Consider the following 24,703-nt stretch of genomic DNA (forward strand, 5'->3'; position numbering starts at 1 on the left):
GTTTTTATTTTTATTTTTACTTTTTAATACATGAACGTAATTTTAACCCGTTTTATTTTAGAATAAATTCAGATTTACAAAAACCTTGTGGTGAGTAGATTGAGAGGTACAGAAAAGTTGACTGTTTGGTCCCATCTTAATGCTAACAAGATGAATAGCCCTTCCTGCTGGCCTCGAACTCACTGAGATCTGCCTGCCTATGACTTCCAATAGTTGGGATTAAAGGCGTGTTCCACGACCCCTGGCTCCAGTTCTCTCTTCTGAGGAAGCAGTTCAGCAACTACTAAAACCACAGGTAAGTGTGGAAGATGGAAATTTAGTTTGAATTTCTTGATAAAAATCTCACTTTTGTATCGTTTACACTGTATACTATAAATGGTTTCACTTCATGTCCTGGTTTGAATGATATACCTCCTGTATTTCAGGGCATTTGGATACCTGGTTCCTAGTTGCTCTTTTTGGGGAGGTTTAGGCGGTATGGCTTTGCTAGAGGAAGTAAGTCACTGGGACCTGGCCCTGAGAGTTCAGAGACTCACAACACCCCCAGTTTGTTCTTCTTGTCTGCATTTGGAGATGTGAGCTCTCAATTGTTCACGCCACCGTGCTGGTGCCTGCTCCAATGTTCCCTGCCTATAATTGTGTTGGGTTCTTAACTCTCTGGAACCCCAAATCCCAAACAACCCTTCCTTTCATGAATTGCTTTGGTCATGATGCTTCGTCACGGCAATACACAAGTAAGTAATATACTATGTGTATAAAATTAACAAGCATCCTTTCTATTTTGCTTCCTCAAGAGAAATTTGGAAAGGATGAGCATATTATTGAAAGTTTCCCACTAATGGGGCTCGGGAGATGGCTCTTTCAGAACCTGTTCGGTTCCGAGCACCCACATCTGGCAGCTCACAACTGCATGTCATTTCAGTTCCGGGGTACCTGTCCTCTTCTGGCCTCCATTGGTACTTGAGTGCCCAGGGACAAGCACTCACAAGCTAATAAAAAATGAAAATAAGCTGGGCGGTGGTGGCGCACGCCTTTAATCCCAGCACTTGGGAGGCAGAGCCAGGAGGATCTCTGTGAGTTCGAGGCCAGCCTGGACTACCAAGTGAGTTCCAGGAAAGGCGCAAAGCTACACAGAGAAACCCTGTCTCGAAAAACCAAAAAAAAAAAAAAAAAAAAAAAAAAAAAAAAAAAAAAAATGAAAATAAATCTTTTAAAAAGTTTTTCAGTAATGGAAACCTTGTGGAAAGACAAATACAACGCCAAGTAATTGAAAAGCTCATCTGAAAAGAAATGAAACGACTAAGGAAGACCCTTAACCGCATCTTCATCAGAGGTAGCAGTCATTGGCTTGTGGATGTTAGGGTGAATATGAGCCTGCATGGAAGATTTGTTTCTGGGGCCAAAGAGTTTGTTAATCAATTGGTGGATTGTGCCTGCAGAGCACTTAAAGCACACATCCCACTGCTCCTGTGCAGAAGTGCCCTTTGCATAATACCAGAGTTGAGTCATCAACTCCGAAGAAGCCCCAGAAGAACTACACTATACATGGAGGGCTGTCCTTGGAGGGACGAGTACTGTGAAGGTTCTGCAACTACCGCTAGCCCCGGAGCAAACAGGCCCTTTATAGACCACCACCTTGGCTTTGCTAAGCAGCTCAGGCCACCAGAGCCTTTCAGTAGCTGCCACCCGGGACCTAGCAGAAGGCCCCGCCCTTCACCAGGCCCCGCCCCTCCGCAAGGCTCGGCCCCGCCCCGTCCCGCGGCCTCGGTCTTCCTTCCGGGTCGCGCTGGGCCGGGCTCGCGGCGGCGGCAGCAGCGCGGGATCCTGGGAGCGGCCTCCGGCTGCCCACGCCGCCGGCTTGGGGCGAAGCCCTGCGCGCGCCCGTCCCGGACCCTGCAGGGTACGGCCCTTCCTTCCTTCCTCCCTCCTCAAGGTCTTGACGTCTCCGCGGCCGTGGGCGGGGCCGGGCGCGCGCCACCCCGGGGGGCGCGCGAGGCGGAGGCCCTGGGCCCACGCACGTCCGCGGTGCTGCGCGGCTGCGCTGGCTGGGACGGGACGGGAGTGCGGCGGCCTCTCCTCGCGGCTCTCCTGGGCCTGGCGCGCGCACCTGCGGACGCGGGGCCCGCGGGCCGAGCCGTCCTGACTGTCCCTCTCTCGCAGGATGGTTTCTGTGCACTCAGGCCCACGCCGCGAGATGCCAGGCTGCAGCCTTCTTGCCACCGTCAGGGGTGGGCCCAGCCACCTGCCACTGTACTTGGCCGTGGGGCTGGTTCTGCATTTCCCTGGGTTTTCCAAGTGCCTTTAGCCGCAGAGCTTTGGGGAAGCTGTCCTACCTGTAATCTGCAGAGGATTGGGAAGTTAGATGGGTGAAGCCTAGGGTCACGTGCTCGTTGCACGCTGTGGCTCACTAGTCTGCTCTGTTGGGAGCCACCTGCTCCCTCTGCTTCCCGCAACACTCCCAGGTCTAAGATCGGAAGACAGGCACATTGCTTATCTTGCATGCTCTTTTCCTACACGATGTTGCTTAGAGGGCCTGCCCCTCAAAGCCCCTTATCCTGGAGTAAGTTGGGTGGGAGCGCAGTCTAACTAGTGGCGTTGAGAGCCACCCTATTAGTCTTAGTATGCATTGAATTGCATTATTTCCACACCCGAGCACCAATTTTTTGAAACTTCTGACCCACGTTTTGGCTCTTTTGAGCCCTGTTCTATTTTTGATTTGAAAGTCGGAGAGTTGAGTGCATAAGATAGTTAATTCGTGTTACACGAGGAACAATTACCTTGATGCTGGTTGCGTTCCTCGCTCACTATTTTACAGTGTTGTTTACAGCTGATGTTTTGCTTCCAAATTCGGTCCTTGAACAGAAGTGTCCCTGTCCTTCTTTAGCAAGCCAGTCTCATTGCCCAGTCCTCTCGGTTTTGGTGGAGTTAATATTTGCCATCTTCACGGATCTAACTCTGGAGTCCTTTTTGGTCTTTCATCATATGAATTGCATGTAAAGTCCCACACCCCCATGATTCGAAGTCTTGCTCAGTTTTGGTGTGAGATTTAAAAAAAAAAAAAATGCTGTGCCTTTTTGGTTATTACTAGCCAATGACTTCATCGTCATTTGTTGAATTCTGTTTTTTTTTCTTCTTCCTGACCAGTGCCTACATATGGTAACACTTGTTTCTTTGTATTCATGAGACTTTCTGAACTGTTACAAGCAGTGACCTACTTCCTGTGGTCATGCCATGCTGCTCGTGTTACTCCAGCTTTAAAATGTGTTCTAAAGTCTAGTGATTTGAACCTTGCCTGGCATGTTGTGAACATTACTGAATATTTTTGTAGTGAACTTAGTTGGGAGCAAGTTGGATTCCTTTCTTTTGTGTTTGTTTGTTGAGATGGAGCTCACTCTGTAGTCTTGGCTGGCTCTCCTACAGGTCTGGTTGCTTCTGGCTCCTGAGTGCAGGGGCGAAAGGTTGAATTCCTTTGTGCCTTGCTCCTTCCCCTAAATTGCCTTGCCGGTATTTGAATTTATATTTTTTTTAAGTTTGCCTTCCCCTTGGTCAGGTGAATTAAGGGCCATTTTTAAATCAACCCTCCATTGCTGACTCAGTTCACCCTGTAGAGTTGCTTTCCCACAGTTGTACACGAAAGCTGATTCACAGTCTGCACGTCTGTTGACTTGGGCATCTATCTTTGTGAGTACTAACATACAACGTTCTGTGTTCTCTGCAAGCTCAATGCTCCTCTCACATGTCCCCTTGAGTGTCATCATTCCAATAGGGTATCCCAAATGGAATCAATTTCCTGTGCTGCTATAGTAGATGTATAAATAAGAAACACTGCTTAGTATTTTTTTCTTTCCAGACATAAAAAATACGTGTATAAGTGTGTTTCATATAGTTTGTGGTGTAGTGTTCTGCAGTTTCTAGTTAGTAATAATCACTGATGAGGGAGACTTTATATAGATATGTAAGACATCTTACCTTTTTTTTTTTCATGAGAAATATGTGCCAGAATATATAGAGTAAAAAATTGCCAATGTGAGGTATTCACAGAAAACAGCACAGGACTTAAGCCATTACACACTTTTTTGTTTTTTGTTTTTTTGTTTTTTTGAGACAAGGTTTCTCTGTGTAGCTTTGGAGCCTGTCCTGGACCTTACACTATAGGCTGGCCTTGAACTCACAGAGATTCGCCTGCCCCTGAATCCCGAGTGCTGGTATTCTTACCTTTTAAAAGTCTTTTTGTTTCATTATTGTAGGAGCAACCTAACATTTTCAATCTTCTTTCGATATTTAGAATCCTACAGATTTATTTCTGTTACAAGTGAAATTACAGGATGGTTTCCATGTGTGAGTAGCCCTTCCTTGTTTCCTGTTTCTCTTTACTTGGTTTCAGTTAGTCTTAGTTTGAAAACATTAAGTGGAAAATTCTAAGGGTAAACAGTTTGAAATCATGCACTATTCTGAGTAGTGCAATTAAATTGTATGCCTTCCTGATCTGTGAACCATATCATTATCTAGTCCATCTGCAAACCGTGTGCCTTTGCTGTATTCAGTGACATACCTGACTATCAGATCAGCTGTGTTCAAGTAACCCTTTTTTATTTCATGTTGCCCAGTTTGACTCAAGAGTACTAATGTTCAAAATTCAAGTATGTCAAAGGGAAGCTAGCCAGTAAGTGCTTCCTTAGATGATTATGTATGTATAGGAAGTGTTGTATGTATTAGATTCTCTGCTACCCACCTGGTCACAGTGGAATCTTAAAGCATCTCCTAGAGGTTGAGAGACATTACTGTATATATTTGCGTATTTTTTTTTTCTTGGTGCAAATGATTAAATTGCTGGGTTAAAGGCTATCTGTAGCTCTTAAATTTGCAGAGATTTTGCCATGGTGTTCTTTAAACAGATTGTTGATAAGGAGACTAGGGAGGTGGGTCAGTGCTTAAGAGTGTCTGTTGCTTTTGCAGGAGAGCTGGGATTTGGTTCCCAGTACCTACACCCACCTGTAACTCCAGTTCCAGGAGATAGGATGCCTTCTTCTGCCTCAATAGTCACCAGACACGCGCATGGTATACATGCATACATGCAGCCAAAATACTCATGCACATAAATAAGATCTATGAATCTAAAAAATCAATTTTAAAAAAAAGATTACTAAGACCAAATGTATACAGTGTATAATGCTGCTGTTGTCATATCATTGCTGAGAATGGTTACAAGTTTGTGGTTATGTCCTACTTGGAAGTCAGGCGTCTGTGGATGATTTTGGAAGGCATGGGGCTCCTGGATCAGAGACAAAGAAAGCACTGTCCACAGGGCTGTATGACACTAGTTGTCAACTGGATTAAAAGGGGGGAATCCTGAGTCTTTCATAGTGAGCTGCAAGTAAACCGGCCTGAAGATGGAGACATGATGGTAATTTTCCTGGATAGTTAACAAACCTGTATGCTGTTACTTCCTAGGGAGACTTCTTCATCTGTCAAGGCTGCTGGCTATAAAAACCAGTGCAGTTGTGTTTGAGACATGCAGAAACTTCTATACCTGAACAGTTACTGCTGAGATAATATGGTCACTTTTTGTATTTGCTAGTTTGGGGATGAAAAATGCTATCTTATTATTGTTTTAATATTACATTTCTTTGCTTATTGATGAGATTGAATAATCTGTATTTGTTTACTGGTCATTTACATTTTTGTAATGTATCATACTCTGTTTATTTTATGCTAACGTGCTCCTCTTTTATTGACATGTTATACCTCTTTATATATTGGGCCATTAAGACTTGACAGACCATTCATATATATTTTTCTCAGTCTTGTTTCCTTTAACTTTCATTTTTATTTATGTGTATGTGTGTTGCTCTGTGTGTGTTACCTGTGTGTGAGTATTTGCAGAAGTAAGAAGAGGATGTCATATTCTTCCTTTGGAGCCAGAGTTACAGGCCGTTGAGAGCTGCCTCCTGTGGGTGCTGGGAACTGAACTCAGATCCTTTGGAAGAGCGCTAAGCATCTTAGCCACTGAGTCATCTCGTCGGTCCTTATTGCTCCCTTTAATTGTTTCTGAGTGAGAGCTTTTGCTATATAAATAAATATCTTGCTTGTATTTTTTTCAACTCATATTGCACTTTAATATGATTTCTTGTCTATTTTCTTGGAATTATATATTTCTTGGAATGCAAATTAAGAGTCAAAGTTAATTTAAAAGAGTTGTATCATTTTAGTTAGTAGAGACCTATGGTATTGAACTTGAATTTTTTTGCTAGGCAGGATATCTGTAAATATTCCTTTTTTTTAAAAAAGTAATTTATTTATTGTTATTTTTGTGTTTTGCCCATATGTATGTCTGTGTGAGGGTGCCAGATCCCTTGGAACTGGAGTTACAGACAGTTGTGAGCTGCCATGTCGGTGCTGGGGATTGAACCCAGGTCCCCTGGAAGAGCATTTGGTGCTCTTAACTTCTGAGCCATCTCTCCAGCCCTTCCTTTCTTTCTTTTTGTTAATGAAGTAAATATACTCTATTTTGCAATACAAAAATAGATAGCTAATATTTGGTTAAACTAAATTCATCGACTTAGTATGGCGTTAACAATTGGGGATGCTGGATTTTTAATTTTGGTTTTTTCAACCTCACATGCCTAGTTTTTACTATTTTAATTAAGTGTGTGTGTGTTAAAAATTAAGGGTTCTTCTAAATCCTGTCTTTCCTACTTTTTTTCCTTTTTTTTTTTTTCTTAAGAGATTTTCTATTCATTTTACAATCCAACCACAGATTCCCCTGTCCTTCTTCCTCCCATCCCCCAGCCTTCTTCCCCAACCCACTCCCCATTCCCACCCCCTCCAAGCAAGGTCTCCCAGGGGGAGTCAGCATAGGTGACTTGAGGTAGTTGGACCTACCTCCTTGCATCAAAGCTGCTCAAAGTGTCTCACCATAGGCACTAGGCTCCAAAAAGCCAGCTCATGCACTGAGGACAGGTCCTGATCCCACTGCCTGGGGGCCCCCTAAACAGTTCAAGTTAAGCAACTGTCTCACTTATCCAGAGGGCCTAGTCCAGTACCATGGGGGTTCCTAGGCTGTTGGTCCACAGTTCATGTGTTTCCACTAGTTTCGCTAGTTGTCTCTGTACTTTTTCCAATCATAGTCTCCATATCTCTTGCTCATAGCACTATTTACTCTTTTTTATCCATGATGAGACAATGAAGAAAAAGGTCAAATGCAGATACTGTATGTTAGTAAGATACTGTAAGATACTTTGTCTCGTAGCCTGTGTCTACAAACACCTTCACTGTGCCAGACAGCGTGGCAGGCAGGAAGAGGCTTTCCACATCCATTCCCCAGAAAAGCATCACTCAACTCATCCTTCAGATCTGCTTTTTTTTTTTTTAAATCTTGTTTTCTATTCATGTAACTAAAGTAAACAAATGTGTGATGGTGAGATGTTTTGGAAGTTTAGATTTGCTTGTTAAAGAAGCCTGGAGAGTCAGGGAACGATAGCAGATTCTGCAGAACTAGCCGTTATTAATCCTTCATTTTAGTTGAGTGTGAGTCCAAGCTCATGCTTCACTTTCTCAGGAGGCAGGGCTTGTAGACAGCAGTGATACAAAGAGCCTACTGGAGTCCAGACTCTTTGTATCCCCTCCTTACTTTTTTAGGGATACTTTGAAAACTGGAAGAGAGTCCCCCCACTCCTCTTAAGTTTCGCATCATGTAGATTTCCTGCCTTTTCCCCTTACTTCATTTGCCTGGATTTTCTAGAGGCTTCCAAACTGGCCAGGAGTCGTTTTTCTCCATCTGTCCATTTAAGAACTTCTCTTGTGTGTTCTATATTGGAGCTTTGTGATTGTCAGTTTTTTGTCACTATAACAAAATACCTGAGATAATCGATTTAAGAAGAGGAAGGATTGATTTTGAGTCAGGATTTTAGAGGTTCTAGTCATGGTCACTTGTCCCTGTTATTCTAGGCCAGTGGTGGCATAGAACATCATGGCAGAGCATGTGGTAGAGACGGCCTGTTGATCTCATGGAAGTTGGAAAGCTTAGAAGGGTCTAGGGTCCCCGTATTCTCTTCAGGGCCTTGGCTCCGAGGACCACTTTTCAATTTACCTCACCTCTTAAAGGATTGAATATCTTCTATGGTACTTAGAGGCAGGCAGCTAATCCTTCAACACATCAGCCTTGTTGGGGCAGGGGCAGGGGACCCTGGGCCAAACCATAGCAGGCCTTGGTGGATTTTTTTAAGAAAATCTTTTTATTTTTAAGACATTTAAAAAAAAATCCTATTTTAAATTATGTCGGTATGTGTTTTTCAGTATGTGGATTTGTGTACACAAGTGCAGTATTCTTGGAGGTCACAAGAGGGTGTTGGATTCCTTGGAGCTGAAGTTACAGGTGGTTGTAAGCCACCTGAGATGGGTGCTGGGAACTAAACGCCAGTCCAGTACAAGAGTGGTATGCACTCCCAATGGCTGGGCCATCTCCACCAATTCCCTTTATAAATAAGCAAGCTAACAAACATTAATAAAATGCTTAATTGGAGCATTTACTTAGAGGAAGAGAAGCACTGAAAGGGTTAAGATGCCATCTTCATATCTTTTTACTGTGCTGTTTTTTCCATATGTTTTAAACATGTAGGATTGGAATGTAAATAATTGTGATGAAAGAAAAGAGAGGCCAACTCTTGAGCTTTGCTACTGAATAGCAAATCTAATTCCAGAACAGCGTTAACCTTGCCTTTTGCTCCTTCCCCTCTAGTCTGGCCTCTTGGGTTGTCTCTCATCTTAGGCTATTGCTCCTAGGTTATTGCCCACTCTCTCTCTCTCTCTTACTTTTTTTTTTTTTGAGAACTTTTTTATTGTATTTTTTTTTTTCTAGTTCTCCATAACTACGTCAAGACCTTATCACAGATTTGGAGTGCTAACTCCACCTCATATTTGAGGAAATAGCTTTCTTTTACTTCTGCAATCATCTCTTTCATGAATCTTTCTTTAATTTCAATCAGAGTTCCTTTGTGGCCCGAGTCAAGTCTCTTTTATGAATTCAGAGGCTGCTTTTGTACTAACAGAAGTTGCCGATTTTTTACATTCTCTTTGAACAGTAAAATTTCAATATGTATACTGTTCCTTCTCAGATGGCTTCAGGGAAGTTCATGCATTTGATTCTTTCCTATTGTGTTTCAGTTTTTATTATCCATTTTCCTCCTTTTTCTTCATATCAAGATAGGGAAATTTTTTTCATATGAATCTTGTCTTGAAGAATCACCAATTTTGTTTTTTTTTTTGTTTATTTTAAAGTTGTTTATTCTTCTTCTTGTAGTAAATCTATGTAAAACAGGAAATGTTTATTGAGCTCATATTGGCATATTCTAGATCAGGCATGGTTAAAAGTAGGATACATTCTCTGAATTTGAGGAACTTATAATCTGTTGAAAAGGAAACATCTTTGCAGATGAGAGACAGGGCTAAGAGAAGGTGAAGGAAACATGAATGGTACATACATTCTCAACCTGACCTTGGTGAGAGGTGGGAGGCATGGCAGCCTCACCTCAGCTGAAGACTTGAAGATAGCAGGCATGGACACTCAGTGCAGTGTGGGCAGGACCATGGGTCTGCAGGAAGAGTGGGGGATGTGGAAGAGAGGGGGATGATGGGTCTGCAGGAAGAGTGGGGGCCTGTGGAAGAGAGGGGGATGATGGGTCTGCAGGAAGAGTGGGGGGTGTGGAAGAGAGGGGGATGGTCTGCAGGAAGAGTGGGGGGTATGGAAGAGGGGGGGATGATGGGTCTCAGGAAGAGTGGGGGCCTGTGGAAGAGAGGGGGATGATGGGTCTGCAGGAAGAGTGGGGGCCTGTGGAAGAGAGGGGGATGATGGGTCTCAGGAAGAGTGGGGGGTGTGGAAGAGAGGGGGATGGGTCTGCAGGAAGAGTGGGGGCCTGTGGAAGAGAGAGGGATGATGGGTCTGCAGGAAGAGTGGGGGTGTGGAAGAGGGGGGGGATGGGTCTGCAGGAAGAGTGGGGGCCTGTGGAAGAGAGGGGGATGATGGGTCTGCAGGAAGAATGGGGGCCCAGGGGAAGAGAAGGGTCAGGGAAGACAGATGGCAAGGGAGTTGAACTTTGGGGTACCTGTCATATTCTAAACCCTTCCTTGAACATTTCTCCTTTCTGTACAGTTGAGAAGGCAGAAGAGCACCTGGGGGGAGACTGAAAAGAAGTTCCTAGAAAAGCAGAGAGGATATAAGGATGTGTGTTACTGTACATTAACATGTGTGTTATTGTCTAGAGGGGACAATCTTGCGTGTTGGAACTGATTCAAATACAGCTAGTTGAGTGCTGTGCGAGCCACACTCAAATATAATCCCACTCTTGGGACCTTTCATCCGCATATGGATTTCTAGATTGAACCCCAGAGTCCTTTCCTTGAATAGCACTTCTTGACAAGTTCCAATCGGATTCAGAAATGGTGGCACCTTTCCTTCATCTGTCATTGCGCTCTTCATGCTGCTGCTGTGGTACTGGGCTGCTCTCCGTCCTTTCTCCTGTCACTTACGGGCACATCTCTGGGCGGCATTTTAAGGATTTTTGTGACCTACCTGTGATTTACTGCCTGCATCCTCTCTTTTCCTGGATCTTTTCACTTTCTTGTAAGTTGAGAATCGACTTTTGAGTTTTAAACTTGTTTTCCAGGTTCCTGCATTGTTCTAGCGTGGGTCATTCTGCCGCCACTGTTTATTTCTGTAAAGTCCCTTCTTTCTCTCTCCTGTGCCAGAGCATGACTGTCTGATCCAGCTTCTAGTGGCTCCTGCCATCCTGCTTCTCTCTGCTTTATCGATTTCATCTCACTTCAGGTCTCACTAGGAAACATGTGTCCTCCCTTGCCTATGTTATGAATTATTGCGTGGCATTGGGGGCGGGGGGCTGAGGGTATTCCCATGGGTGCAGGGAAACATGTTGGGCAGATGCAGTGGTGGGCTGGGCAGATGCAGCAGCAGCGGTGGCAGCCAGTAATTCACAACCCAGATACTGCATCCACATGGAGAGTTTATTATAGTAGAGAGATGAAGAGAAAGATAGGAAAAAGAAAGAAGAGAGAGAGAGAGAGAAAGAGGGAGAGAGGGAGACAAAGGGGAATTTTTGCTTAGAATGAGGCTTTTATGTCAGGATGCAGGATGGAGCCAAGGGGTAAAATTTCAAGGGGCAGATCAGAATATTAACATTCCTCCATTTTGATTATTATAAAAAGAGGTGAGTTATAGGAGCAAGTAGGGGAACAAGGGCACTGAATTCTCGAGGCTACTTCAGGCTGACAAGGGGTGAAGTAGGGAGGGGGGATCCGGGAGTCATGCACGACAAAAGATCTCAGGAATATTCCTTGAGGGAGCTGAGAAGGCAGGTTACAGCAGTGGTGTTCCAGGAGCTTGAGGGGAAATGGCATGCCACATCAGGAGTATAGAAGCCATGGCATCTGCTGCTTCTCTGGAGGTCAGGCAGGAACAATGAATCTGCAAAATGTGCTCAAAAAATAGATGGGGTCAGAAATGGGCTCTGGAGATTGTTAGTTTTCATCAGACCAGATTTCTTGATGCAGTAGCAAAACTTTTCCCAGGAGCTGTCTGTAAGACAGCTGGAATGGATTTACATCATGGTAAAAGGGCTAAAAATTCATTTAAGGACTCTTAAGAACTCTTTGTAGTCAGTGTTCTATCAGTTTATCAAAGCTGCATTTATCAATATTAAAACTTTGAACGTCTGGAGTTATAGCTGAAACTGGTCTATCCTGTACCATGAAGTCTGTGAATGAGGCATACCTGTCTGTAATTGGATTGTGAGTGTGTGTGTGTGTGTGTGTGTGTGTGTGTGTGTGTGTGTAAAATATCTTAGGATTGGGGCTGTTAAACTGATACCCTATTCATCAAACATTGTCAGATCTGAGAAGGATAAATTTAAGAATTAATTTTAATTTTAAAATTTTTTAAAAAAATTTCAGCTACCTAGGCAGCAATCTCAAGTCTCTCTGTGGGTGTTGGGGGAGACAGAAGCCCCAAAGGCAGCACTTGTTCAACTGCTAGACCCAGAAGATCTGATATTTTTTTCTGTGGAGTAAAAATTTGGGGAGACTGACCCACCTTGACTTTGCAGTATGGGGCACTCGGTCCTCCATTGTTCCACTCATTCACAGTCTGGACAGGATCTCAGCTTTTGGCTGTATGGCCACCCTGGCCATGAACTTTCGGGCAGAAGTTCTTCTGCAGCCATCTATCTACTTGGAGGAGATATAGGATGCTGCCAGGAGCTGACATGTCTCTCTATCATTAAAAGCATTTATATTAAATGCCATATTCTCAGATCTCTACATGTGTTTGAGGACTGGGGGAACAAAATCTGTTAGATGTATTTATAACTTTGAGAGCATATATATGACTTAAATCTGAGTATACAGGTTTCCCAGTTAGTTACAGCTTAATGACGTTAGCAAGGACATGGAGGTTCACATTCTTAAGCCCAAATAGACCTTGAGTAAGGAGAGACATTCTTTAAGCTGTTGGCAGTGATAGCTGAATCTATTACCATTTTTAAGGCCCTGTATCTATATTTTTGATTTTTTGAGTATAGTCAGATTATAATTCTGAATGACTTATATAGAAATAATTATTTCTTAAGCTGTCTTCTGAGAAGGCAAAGAAGAGTGACAGGGGAAAGATCCCAAGACTGAATGAGAACAAGAGAAAAGGGGCCTGTGAGTCAGGGTGCAGCCCAACTCTGAGAAAAGGAAAAGGACCCTCTTGGTGGACTCTTTGCCAGGGTTTCCATCACTAACCTAGCCCTCCAGCCTGTCCTGGGAACAGGGAGCACAGGATGACATATTCTCCATAGCTACTTCAATCTGAAACAGGGCACAGTTGGTCAGGACTCTGGTTAGTTAAAGGTAAGGAGGGAACCCAGGCATGTGGTCATCTGACCTGGCTGTAGAGGCAGCGAACAATTACGTTTGGCTGGGCTGGTCCACATCACATAGACAAGAGTCTCTGCTGACATCCGTAGAGCAGGGAAAGTGCTGCAGGTTGTGGTCCACACTGCTGCTCTGATGTTTCTGCCAGCGGGCTTAAATATAGACTAGAGATGGAAGTTAAAATTTATGAATTTATTTGGAGCCTTTTGGCCCATGGTCTTAGTAATTGAGAAGAGCAGGAGTCCCAAGACAAGGAGAGAGAAAAAATTACCATCCTTAGAAATAGATAAGTGAAGAAAAAAATAAAAGTTTTAGATAAATTAGTATTATCAACCAGTACTGAAATCCAAATCATGAAAAACAGGTAATGAGTAGCCAAGGAAAATTTAAAATCCTGAGCTTGTGGCCCAAAGTGTATCAGAATTGTATTAATGTTAAAATATGAAATTTAAAATCTTCGTATAATGATACTGCCTGCATGTGGTTCCTCTGATGCCTTGGAGGGGAGCACATATGCCTCTGGGCCTCGCCCACACTAGAGGAATGAATGGCAGGTTGAGACTGGACTTCCACCCCGCCCGGATGCCTGGTGCCTGAGAGAGGCAGCTGGGGAACACTAGGCCAAGGCCAGAGGACTTTCCCTTGGCCCTTAAAACAATGGTGAAACAATTCATGGTGAGAGGCGATTCCCTAACCTCCCTCTAAAACATCAGCTGGAGTGACAGGTGCCCCGCCCATGCTGCCCTTAGTTAAGATGGCAATGAGGTCATATGACCTGTTTTGACCTTAGCCAAGATGGTGGCTAGCCCATGTGGTTGCCCTTATTTAAGATGGCACCACCTGATCACATGATTGCTCCTACTAGATATGGCACCTGACCCCATGTTCATGTGGGTTTTTTTACCCCCCTCCCCAATAAACTGAGCAGATAAGGAACAGATAAATTGAAGCATTTGAAAGTAAGTCAGAAAGAAATACAGATGGCCATATCAATCATGCATTTCCATTCGCACATAGGAAATAGACTTTGTGAAAGAAATATAGAGAAGTAGCAGTGCAGCCAGGTTGCAGCCAGGTGGGAGACACCAACACCCCCCCCCCCCCAGCATCCCCAGCTGTGGCATCTTGCTAGCAGCTGCAGGGGAACAAACCCAAGTCATGGGTCTATGGCAGTGGTGGAGGCAGGAGGCCATAGGCACATTTTTCCACAGTGAGGTATAAGGCCCAGTGGACTGACCTCCGGCATCCTAGAGGGTCATCGAGAGCCAGTGATAACAGCACAAGATAGCCAGTGGACCATCATCACAAAGCTATGGGCCGTGGAATTGAGAGGGCACAGACTGTGGAATTGAGGGGACACTGTTGTGGTATCATGTTCCCCAAAATATTGTGCACCCTAATAAACTTATCTGGGGTCAGAGACAGAACAGCTACTAGATACAAAGGCTAGAAAATGGTGGCACTCACACCTTTAATCCTAGCATTCCAGAGGTAGAAATCCCTCTGGATCTCTGTGTGTTCAAGGCCACATTGGAAACAGCCAGGCAGGGTGACACACGCCTTTAATCCCAAGAAGTGAGCCTTTAATCCCAGGGAGTGATGACAGATAGCAGAAAGTTATATAAGGTGTGAGGACCAGGAACTAGAAACATTTGGCTGGTTAAGCTTTCAGGCTTTGGAGCAGCAGTTCAGCTGAGAGCCATTGGGATGAGGACGCAGAAGCTTCCAGTCTGAGGAAACAGGATCAGCTGAGGAACTGTTGAGGTGAGGAAGCTGTGGCTTGTTCTGCTTTTCTGATCTTCCAGCATTCACGCCAATACCTGGCTCCGGGTTTGATTTTATGAATAAGAATTGTTAAGATTCGTGCTACAGGGCACAGGTCATCTCCACATGCCGTCTCATAGGGATGGGGGCCAAAGGGCTATGAGCCTGAAAGATACGTGGTACCAGCAAATGAAACAAGATGAATCCTCACGTGTAGGAAAATGGCCAGAAGGGAAGGGAGGAATCCTCCTGATCTGATCCAGTAGGATGAAGAGTCCCTAGTGGTGCTCCAGCCTGGAAAATGGCGGTGGTACAGGATCCCAGAATTCCTCCGACTGCCAGCGGGCAGGAGAAAGCAGTGGGATTGCCTGGCAACTTTGGGTGAATGTTATGAATTATTGCCTGGGGGACCCAAGGATACACACACGTGGAGAGTATTATAATAAGGAGATGAAGAGAAAGATAGAAAAGAGAGAAAGAGAGAGAAGTGAGAGAGAGGTCGGTGTGCACCTCATGGGAGGAAAAGCAGAAGAGAGAGAGAGAGAAGGGGAGGAGTTTTTCCTTAGAATGAGGCTTTTATGTCAGGACACAGGGCAGCGCCAACGGGTGGGATTTCAAGGGACAGATCGAATATTAACAGCCTATACCTCTTTTCCACTGTTAATGTTTTCTATGTAATTGTATTATTTAACTTGGTTAAGCACTTTATAATGTGGAAGATGTGATAGAAAATAAAGTTGCATTTTATTAGAACCATGTTGTATAACACAGGTTGTTTCCCAAGGGATATGAGAGTCTCAAGATACAACTTAAAATGGCAATTGCTTTGTGTTTCTTGATTGTACTTGTGGGACATTTGCTGTGTCCTGGGGAGTCTCTTGTAGAGGGTAAGCTCTAGGGAAACCAGTAATGTTAAGCATGAAGGCTTGTCTCTTCAACACAAGGCTGGGAGTAGATGTAGTTAATCGCCTGGTGATCTGTGCTGTCTGTAGGGCCAGGCCAAACCTGAATTCCCCAGACTATCGTTTACTCCAGACCCTTCCTCCCTAGACCTTTATCTTTAGCTTTGTTTCTCAGTCAGTAGAACCCATCTTTAGGGGAGACATCACATGTACTTTACAGCCTGGTGACCTCTAGGTATGACCAAGACCACACCAGATCCTAGGCTCTTCAGCTATAGAACTCAGGTAGAGGTTGCATGTACTTTGTGCAGAGTTTTGATGTAGTCATGCCATAGCTTTATTGTGCACATGGGATTGGGATAATTGTTACCAGGAAACCTTTTTCCAAAACTGTATTGTACTTAAATATGTCTAAAATAAACTGCCTGGTGTCAGCTGTAGAAGCAGCTAAGTCCTGCTGAGTCTGATTTCCTTCTTGCCTTATAAGAATTGTTCCTGTGCTGGCCATTTGTGGAGAACCCCACAGTTTCTCACCTTATAATCACTATTGATAAGAAACTGGATTAAGCAACAATAAAATGAAGGCCACTCTGTTGCTAATTTTGGCTTATTAACTACAAAGTCATATTTTTATATGCTATGAGAGTCTTTAGACTAGCTTTTTGTATGAACTTGAAAATTTCTCCCTAAAGGTACACTTTATAATCACTTTTTTGTAGTATTCCAGTATTCCATATCAATTTTAGCTTTATTTTACAAAAATTAACTAAAGATTCTTTTTATCCAGAATTGAAGAAAACAAAATTTCCATTTTACATTTCTAATCTGATGAAACTTGACAGTATAACATATATTTACAATTTATAACTCAGGTTTTACATATGTTGCTTCAATGCAAATTTTACTTAACTTTTACACAGCTTAAAAATAATATTGCCCATATGACAGTCTTGTTGATTTTTATATTATCCTGTAATCTGCAATGGTAAAAACTAGTTGAGAAACTGTCGTAAAGTTTGTGCCATGGTACATCAACCAAAATTTAACTTTTACTGTTTTGTTTGCCAAGAGTGGTTGTGAGGATTGACATAAATGAAGATACCTTGTTCTGTAGACGCTTCCTAGGTTTCATTAAACTGACTGCTTTCTGAGTGACAGTTTGGAGAAATGAAGGAAAAGGAGCTTAGTTTGGAGTGAGAGGCGATGGCTGTAGGCTGTGCTGACTCTGTCCACTTGACCAGAGTGCTATCATGTGGCACATGGCTCTCCTTCCCTGAATGCCTCACTGCCTTTCCCCACAAAGTCTTGCTCTGCTTGTCCAAAATTTCCTTGTCCCTGAGGGTGCAAATCTTTGCTGGCTTCACCAGCTGACCGACCCCTTTGTAATTCTTTTTATAGTGACTGACTTTTCACTGGCATGCATCTTCAGTAAGGGTTCCATTTTTTTCAAGTGTGAAAACGACCTTACAAAGAAGCTTCATATTTGTGCCTTCCATGTCCAAAAATGTCCCCAGTTTGGAGCTAGTTTTGTTTTTCCAGTTTTTTTCACTCTGTTGGGAGGAATTCCAAATTATGAAGGTGGTGCAAGTTCAGGCTCTGTGCATGGCACATACCTGATTGAGTTGATACTGTGCCTGTGGACTTTTGGCAAGTGAGCCGGTTTTGATCCTGGTTCCATGGACAGGATTTCCCCTGAGTTGGGCTTCGTGAAGGTCCTTCCAAACATGACCTGGGTTTGTAGACATTAGTAATTTTCTCTCTGGTTAGTGTGTTCTGTTGTAACCATTCTGGCTGATAAAACAACCTGAGTCAGGTTAGCCCAAGTCAGTCTTCTGCTCTGTTTCTCACAACTGCATTTTCCAGTTTTAAGCTTAACCCTTTACTATGTGTTTTAAGCTTAACCCTTTACTATTGCACTAGTTATCATTTTATATAGCATCTCAGTGTGTTTAGACCAGGATGGCACTGAGATGCAGAAGATACTGCTGTGTATTTTTAGACTAGTTTATGCTCTTTTGGTTCTGTTCCACATCACTTTTCTATCCACATGTTGAAATACAGAGTACGCACCAAGCTATATATTAAGAAATGAAGAACTGCTGGGTTGCCTTGCCCAGCCTTAGCACAAGGAGAGGAGCTTAGCTCTACCTCAAGTTGATATGCCATGCTTTGTTGGCACCCATGGGAGGCCTGTCCTACTCTTTCTGAACAGAGGTGAAGGAGGTAGATTTGGGGAGTGCAAAAGGGAGGTGGGAGTAGTGGGGAGGGAAAATGGCTTTCGGGACATAAAATAAATGAAAAAAAATTTTTTTTTTTTTTTCAAGACAGGGTTTCTCTGTGTAGCTTGCGCCTTTCCTGGAACTCACTTGGTAGCCCAGGCTGGCCTTGAACTCACAGAGATCCATGCTGGAGAGTGGCTCAGCCGTTAAAAGCTAGGCTCACAACCAAAAAATTAATTAATTTTAAGAAATGGAAAGAAATAAAGATCATTGCCTGGGTTCACTGCTTCAAAAAAAAAAAAAAGTATTCCTAAATATAAACCTGCTAAAAGTCTTCTGAGAAAAATGCAGGACTATTTGGTACCAGAGAGTAAGCTTTCTATCACCAGGCCCCGTGGGTGGAAAAGACGCAAGTATTGAGATACGCAGTAAAATAGGGTTAGAACTGGGTTTTCTACTTGGCAGAATGGCACACACCTTTTATTCCTGCTCTTGGGAGGCAGAGGAGGGTGGATCTCTGTGAGTTTGAGGATAGCCTGGTCTACAGAGTGAGTACCACCAGGACAGACAGATAACACAGAGAAACCCTGCCTCAGAAAAAAAAGAAAGAAAAAGGAAAAGAAAAAACAACAACAAAATACTGGATTTTCTAGGTTAGCAAAGAAGTGTCATCTGCCTTGAGAAAAGCCTTAATAGAAGGAATGTAGATTATATCTTGCATATCAGAAAGAGTCATTGGAGGGGTGAATGAATTAATACAGGTCATATAATGTGATCTTATTGCTAGTGCTCAAGTTTTGGAGGCTAGAGCATTGCCATACTAAAAAAAAAGTATGTGTATTCTCCTTCTGTTTAGTTCTGTTTAGAGGAAGCTGGAGCCGGGATTTAACAAGTACAAAACCAGTGTTATATTTCCTTGTTCGTATTGACAGGGTGTTGGCTCCTTGGTGAGGATGCTTTGCAAGTGAGTAGAGATGGCTTGAAACACTTGTGGCCTCCTGGCGTCTTCTTGACGAGTCTCGAAATTTAAAAACACTGTTCAGTTCTCCTAAGATATTTCTTCAGGCATAGTTTGGAACAAAACCATAGTTTAAAAACCTCCAGTTAGGTATGGTTTGTTATACTTTCAGCAAATTCTGATAAACAAATTATTAAAAAATATAGTTTAGTTGGAAGGTTTTGTTTTTTAATTATTTTATGCTTTTTCCCCATATCACTTTTCTGTCAACATGTCAATATTTTGTAAACATACTTCTCTAAGAATACTTTGTAACACAGAAATGAAAATGTTTGTTTAAACTCTGTTTCAGGCTGTCTCATTTCAGCATCTGTACCTGAAGGCGGCATGTGTGTTTCAGATCCGTGGATGGGTGCCAGCTCCTGCACTTCCTGTGTGTGTTCTGTGACCATTCTGGCTAGGGTGAGTGATGCCTAAGAGTAGCTGGTAACAAACGAGATGCCCGGCAGCTGAGAACTGCCCTAACAAGTACCGATGTGGGTAGAAAGGAAATACTGTCTACTGGTCTTTGATACGTATTGCAGTTGATTTAGTTGGTCAGAAATAACTGTCATCTCAAAAAACTACTCCCATAATGTAGAATCTGAACATAGTGTGTCTGGGAATGACGAATAATTAAGAACAGGGACATAGCAGCAGGCAGCTGACCCAGCAGGTGAAGGTGCTCGCTGTGCCTAACAATAGGGGATTGTTCATTAAAATGTCAAAGAATAGCAGGGCCGAAGATTATTTGGGGTAAAAGTGGTATTTTAATAGTTCACCATACATTTTAAATAATTTTAATTTTAAAAGTTCATGGATTTGGTATTTCTTGAGTGGTGATTATTTTATATAAAATATGGCTTTGGGATTCATATGTCTTCCAATGCCTTATATCAGCAGTTTGTTCCCCCTTTAGCATAAAGTATATAAGTTTCTTACAAATTACTTTTGGTAAATTGTTTATGCCAGAGATCATATTTATAGTTGGAAACTTGCATTTTCAGATCTCATTTTGGGAAGTGACACTGGGATAAGCCTCTTTGTTGCTGTATCCATGCATTTGTTTTTTGTTTTTGTTTTGTTTTGTTTGCTTATTTAAATGATTTTACTTCACCAACCCATTCATTTTGTAGACCATCCCTCAGAGTTCATGCATCTCACTGAGGACACCTGACCTTTTGAAGCTTCATAACTCACGACTAGATGTCACCAGTGTTTCCCATGTTAACAGTTCTGACCATGTTTTATTATATGTGCCTTCGGCGCCGAGCCAGGACAGCTACAAGAGGAGACATGATGAACAGCCATAGGACTATAGTATCCAACAGCCGGACTTCCCCTCTCAATGCAGAGGTGGTCCAGTATGCCAAAGAAGTGGTGGATTTCAGTTCCCATTATGGCAGTGAGAATAGCATATCCTACACTATGTGGAATTTGGCAGGTGTACCAAATGTCTTCCCAAGTTCTGGTGACTTTACTCAGACAGCTGTGTTTCGAACTTACGGAACCTGGTGGGACCAGTGTCCTAGTGCTTCCTTGCCATTCAGAAGAACACCATCCAATTTTCAGAGCCAGGACTATGTGGAACTTACATTTGAGCAACAAGTATATCCTACAGCTGTTCATGTGCTGGAGACCTACCATCCTGGAGCAGTCATCAGAATTCTGGCTTGTTCAGCAAATCCCTACTCCCCAAACCCCCCGGCTGAAGTAAGGTGAGACTCATTTTCTCGTTGTTAATGAGCCAAGTCATGTGGATGGAAGGCTGGGGTTGTATCAGCACTGAAGTGTTTTTTTCTGTTTTCTTTTTGGCAACATCCTCTTAAATCAACTAAACACCTATGATTTTGAGATTTATTTTCTTAAGATCCTGATGAAGAAGAGTGATCACTCACATGAAAATTTAATGCATGTTTTCTACCTAAAACACCACATGTGATAGTTATAGATTGTGTTATTTGCTTATCACAGAATTTACCATGAATGAGAAGGCAGTTTAAGGTAATGGTACAGTCTGCAGTGTCATTAGGTAGCAGGACTTCTAAACTCATTTTCAAGCCAGCATCATGCTGATTGTTTTTACGTACAACTCAAGATGGGCCTGTAGGGTGATGCCATAGAAGGGTCCTCAGGAGATTAGCCTTGATGTTCGGTGAATGCTTCCATAGTCAGCACATCCATTTAAAAATAAATGCTAAGTTTTAAGGAATTGCTGTGTTTCCCCTGGAAGTCTGTTTACAACATTAACCTGTCGAGCAGCCCCTATTACTTGTTTTTGTATAATTCCTTGAGGAGGTGATATGCTCACATAGGCCAGTTGTCTAAATGTACACAATGTAGCCATTAATACATATGCTCTCCTTGTGCCTGCAACCCACCTTATCCCCTAAAGAAACCACTTGGAAAGTTTTCTTTGTATCATTTCATTTCTCTGTGCAGATATAAGGGAATCAAATGTATTTTGCATTTTCTCTGTCTATACAATAATTACTACTCAGGTCATTTTGTATCTGATTTGTTTCACTACTGAGCAGTAGCAGTGAAGTTTAATGCTCCTTTGTTTCTTTCCTATAGCTGCATGTAATGTGGCCACCTGTGTGCCCTGCTTATGAACTACTCTTTAACTGATAGGTACTTACCTTTTGCCAGTCTTCTGCTATTATAAACACTAATGCAGAGAATAAAGTAACCACATATCACTTCACTCTTCTGTAAGTCTTTGTGTGGGGTAAGCGTCTCAGAAGAATTGCTTGGCCAAGGAGATACATATTTGTAATTTTGATACATAGAGCCAAATTTCCCTATAAAGGGCCTGTACCTGTTTATATTTCCACAAGAAGTGTAAATATGGACATGCTTTGCCAAAAGACTCACAGTGTTAGTAAGTTTAATACTTGTGTAATTATTAGGTGAAAATGTTATGTTTTATTTCTTTGTTAAAATTATTTCATTGTCTCTGAGGTTGAATATCCTTTCCTATATCTAAGAACAATTTATATAACCTTTTCCTTGGATTATCTGATCATTTTATTTGCCTATTCTTTGGTACTTATCAACCTTTGGTTTTTAGATCTTTATATCAATCTTAAATTATTCATTCATTGACTACAGTGTCTGTCATGTTCTATGTTATTCTGAGTATCGAGGACACATCAACAATAATGCACAGAATAAAAGCCTTCGCCCTGTGAGCTCATTCCAGCTGACAGTGGTTTGTAGGTACCTTTGAACAGGACCAATGAACTGTGGGATCCCAGATGCTAGTGTAGGAGAAGTAGAGCAGAGAGCAGCTCCCGAGACACACTGCTGGCTTGTATCTCTGTCCTCAGTTCTAAGGGAATATATTCCCATCTTGCCAGGAAATAAATCCAGAGGTCAGCTCAACTATTGCTGGAAACTGCGTTGATAATTTATTGTGCACAGTGTTAGTGAAAACACAAAACGATCATCCTTTATATATAGGCCGTTTCCTGAAAGAAAAAAAAAGCAGGAATTTGGACAAGATCTTCTCGTGAGAATTATTTATAATATTCTGTCATTCTTTTCTTTTCTTATAAAGTTATACACATTAAGTTATATGCATTTTTAAAAAATGTGAACAGATTTGAGATCTATGAAACATGCACAGCCTTTTCTCTGATCCCAAACATTGCTGCATAACCGATTTGACTGTGTAATTTTAAAATTTAATTTGTAGATGCCTCTGATTTGCTTTGCTGATTATTAGCTTTATTCTTCAGAAAACTTGAATAAATATTAAGAGAAAAGGGGTCAGATCAATTTGTATTCCTGCAGCATAAAAAATTGTGTTTTGTTTTGGTTTTTAGAGACAGAGTTTCATTTTAACCCCGAGCTGGCCTGGGACTTAGAGCAGTCCTCCTTCCTCCATCTTCCTAGTGCTGAGCTTACAGACATGAACCTCCAACTTAGCTCAAAAGCAGCATCCTTCAGTTCCTCTGGTTGTGAGCTCAATAGATGCCTCATTGTCTAAAAACAGAATGAGAAGAAAGGTACCTACAGTTCTGCTCAGGTTCATGACTGTTACTATTTTGGTGAGTTTCCTAGGACTGTGGGAAACATTGAACGTCCTTTCTCTGCTGGGAACAAAACGGAGCCACACAAAGATGGCTTTTGTTCTGAGCTCACAGGCCATCCTGGAAGAGGACTGTGACATTTTAGGGGATATGTACCGGCCAGGGGAACACCTAATGTGTGTGGGGCTCTAGAAAGTCTAATCTAGTAGTTTCCTCAAGGAAGTGAATTCACTCAGGGTTGAGGGTGGCTCCAGCAGGGCTAAGAAAAGTGGACAGCACCTTCAGTGGTGTGAGATCAGCATTTGAAGAAGTGAGAAAAGCCCAAGCTATTGGGGACTGCAGACGTCGGGAGAACAGTTTAAAATCTAAACTGGGTTTTCTGGAATTTGAGATCTTAGAGCTGTCTTGGCTGTAGCTTTCTGGAAAGCTACAGGAAGATTCCTACTCCTGTGCAGTTATTTGCTGTGGAGGTATTCTGGGAGATATCAGCAAGGGTGGGGGAAGCTCAGGTACAATTCTGTGTAGGGAGGGGCTGTAGGGATGGACGAAGGACTGAAAAACACTGGGTTGTTGCTGCTCAGGAGCACATGATAGTTTTGTGAACAGGGTCACAGATGCAAGTCCCAAAGAGCAAAGCAAGACTGTCTGGAGGATGGATGCAAGAAGAGACCAGAGGCTGAGTGGGAGAAAGGAGTCAGCTACTGCCAACTAGGTAATTGTCAGATCACCAACTTTGCTAAATATGCAGGCATTAGAAGACAAGTGAAATAACAATACCATTCATTATCAAATTGCTACCACTTATATCAAATTAGTATGACTCTTGAATAAAGAACAGTTTTACAATAATTTGTGTATCTTTGTATGCACATAACAAGGTAATTCCCTTTCTCTTGTTTTCAAGAGAGCTCTGTCATGTGCTGGACTGTTGCCTCTTGTTTTAATTGACCAGTTTCATAACATTAGGAATTGAAACCAACTCCTGGGTTAGAGTGTGTTGGAGTAGTCCAGGAATTGTATGCAGGAAATGAACTTCATATAGCTTCAAACATTCAAAAATTTAAAAGCCACCCTTTCCTGTTTCTTGTGATTTTCATCGCTAGCCAGCAGCATAGGAAGTTATAGGCAGTTCTGCTGGATTTCGGTGTCTTTTTGGCTTTTTGCCTAGTGCCTTCTTAAAAGGAAAAGAAAAGAGATTGTACAGAGTTACGTGTGGCTGAGGATCAGAAAATAGGCTAGCTCAGGCAGGTGTTATTTGTTGTTTTTGCTCCTTTTGGGGGTCCATCAACCAGCTCCCACATAAAGACACAGAGGTTTTTTCTTACTTACGAATGCCTTAGCTTGGCTTCTTCCTAGCCAGCTTTTTTAACTTTTCTGACTACCTTTTTTGCTTCTGGGCTTTTCCCATTCTCTTACTTCTGTCAATCCTACTCTTACTCCGTGGCTTGCTGTGTAGCTGGGTGGCTGGCCCCTGGAGTCCTCCTCCTTCTCTGGCTCCTTCTTTTTTTTTTTTACTCAATCTCCTTTTTTCCTCCTTTCAGATTTCTCCTATATATTCTCTCTCCTGCCAGCCCCACCTATCCTTTCTCCTGCCTTGCTATTGGCTGTTCAGCTCTTTATTAGACCATGAGGTGTTTTACACAGGCACAGTAACACAGCTTCACAGAGTTAAACAAATGCAACATAAACAAAAGTAACACACCTTACAATAATATTCTACCACATTCAGGGCTACAGTTTAGAAGGAAGAGAAGGAGGATGGGGAAGAAGGCAGAAAATGACAAGTTGATGTCATACCACAGAAACTGGGATTGTGTTATTCGGAGGATAAAGTTTAAAGATTCGTGTGTTTGGATTTGA

The 24,703-nt window shown here is 42.5% G+C and overlaps 1 protein-coding gene across 2 annotated transcripts in view; it reads left to right on the top strand.

Annotated features, from left to right (window-relative positions):
- The first annotated feature begins 1,767 nt into the window (after positions 1–1,767).
- Fbxl4 (F-box and leucine rich repeat protein 4) overlaps positions 1,768–24,703 on the top strand; it is an 81,834-nt gene continuing 58,898 nt past the window's right edge. Inside the window, exons 1-3 of one of the 2 annotated variants that reach the window (XM_076564010.1) lie at positions 1,768–1,900; positions 19,120–19,229; positions 19,943–20,524. In XM_076564010.1, coding sequence (XP_076420125.1) covers positions 20,013–20,524 — 512 coding nt within the window. In that variant the 5' untranslated portion in view covers positions 1,768–1,900; positions 19,120–19,229; positions 19,943–20,012. Of the gene's footprint in view, positions 1,901–1,985; positions 3,682–19,119; positions 19,230–19,942; positions 20,525–24,703 lie in introns of those variants that run through there. The other variant, XM_006979253.4, reaches the window with a different exon arrangement.

Source organism: Peromyscus maniculatus, chromosome 2 (assembly GCF_049852395.1).
Source record: "Peromyscus maniculatus bairdii isolate BWxNUB_F1_BW_parent chromosome 2, HU_Pman_BW_mat_3.1, whole genome shotgun sequence".
Lineage (NCBI taxonomy): Eukaryota > Metazoa > Chordata > Mammalia > Rodentia > Cricetidae > Peromyscus > Peromyscus maniculatus.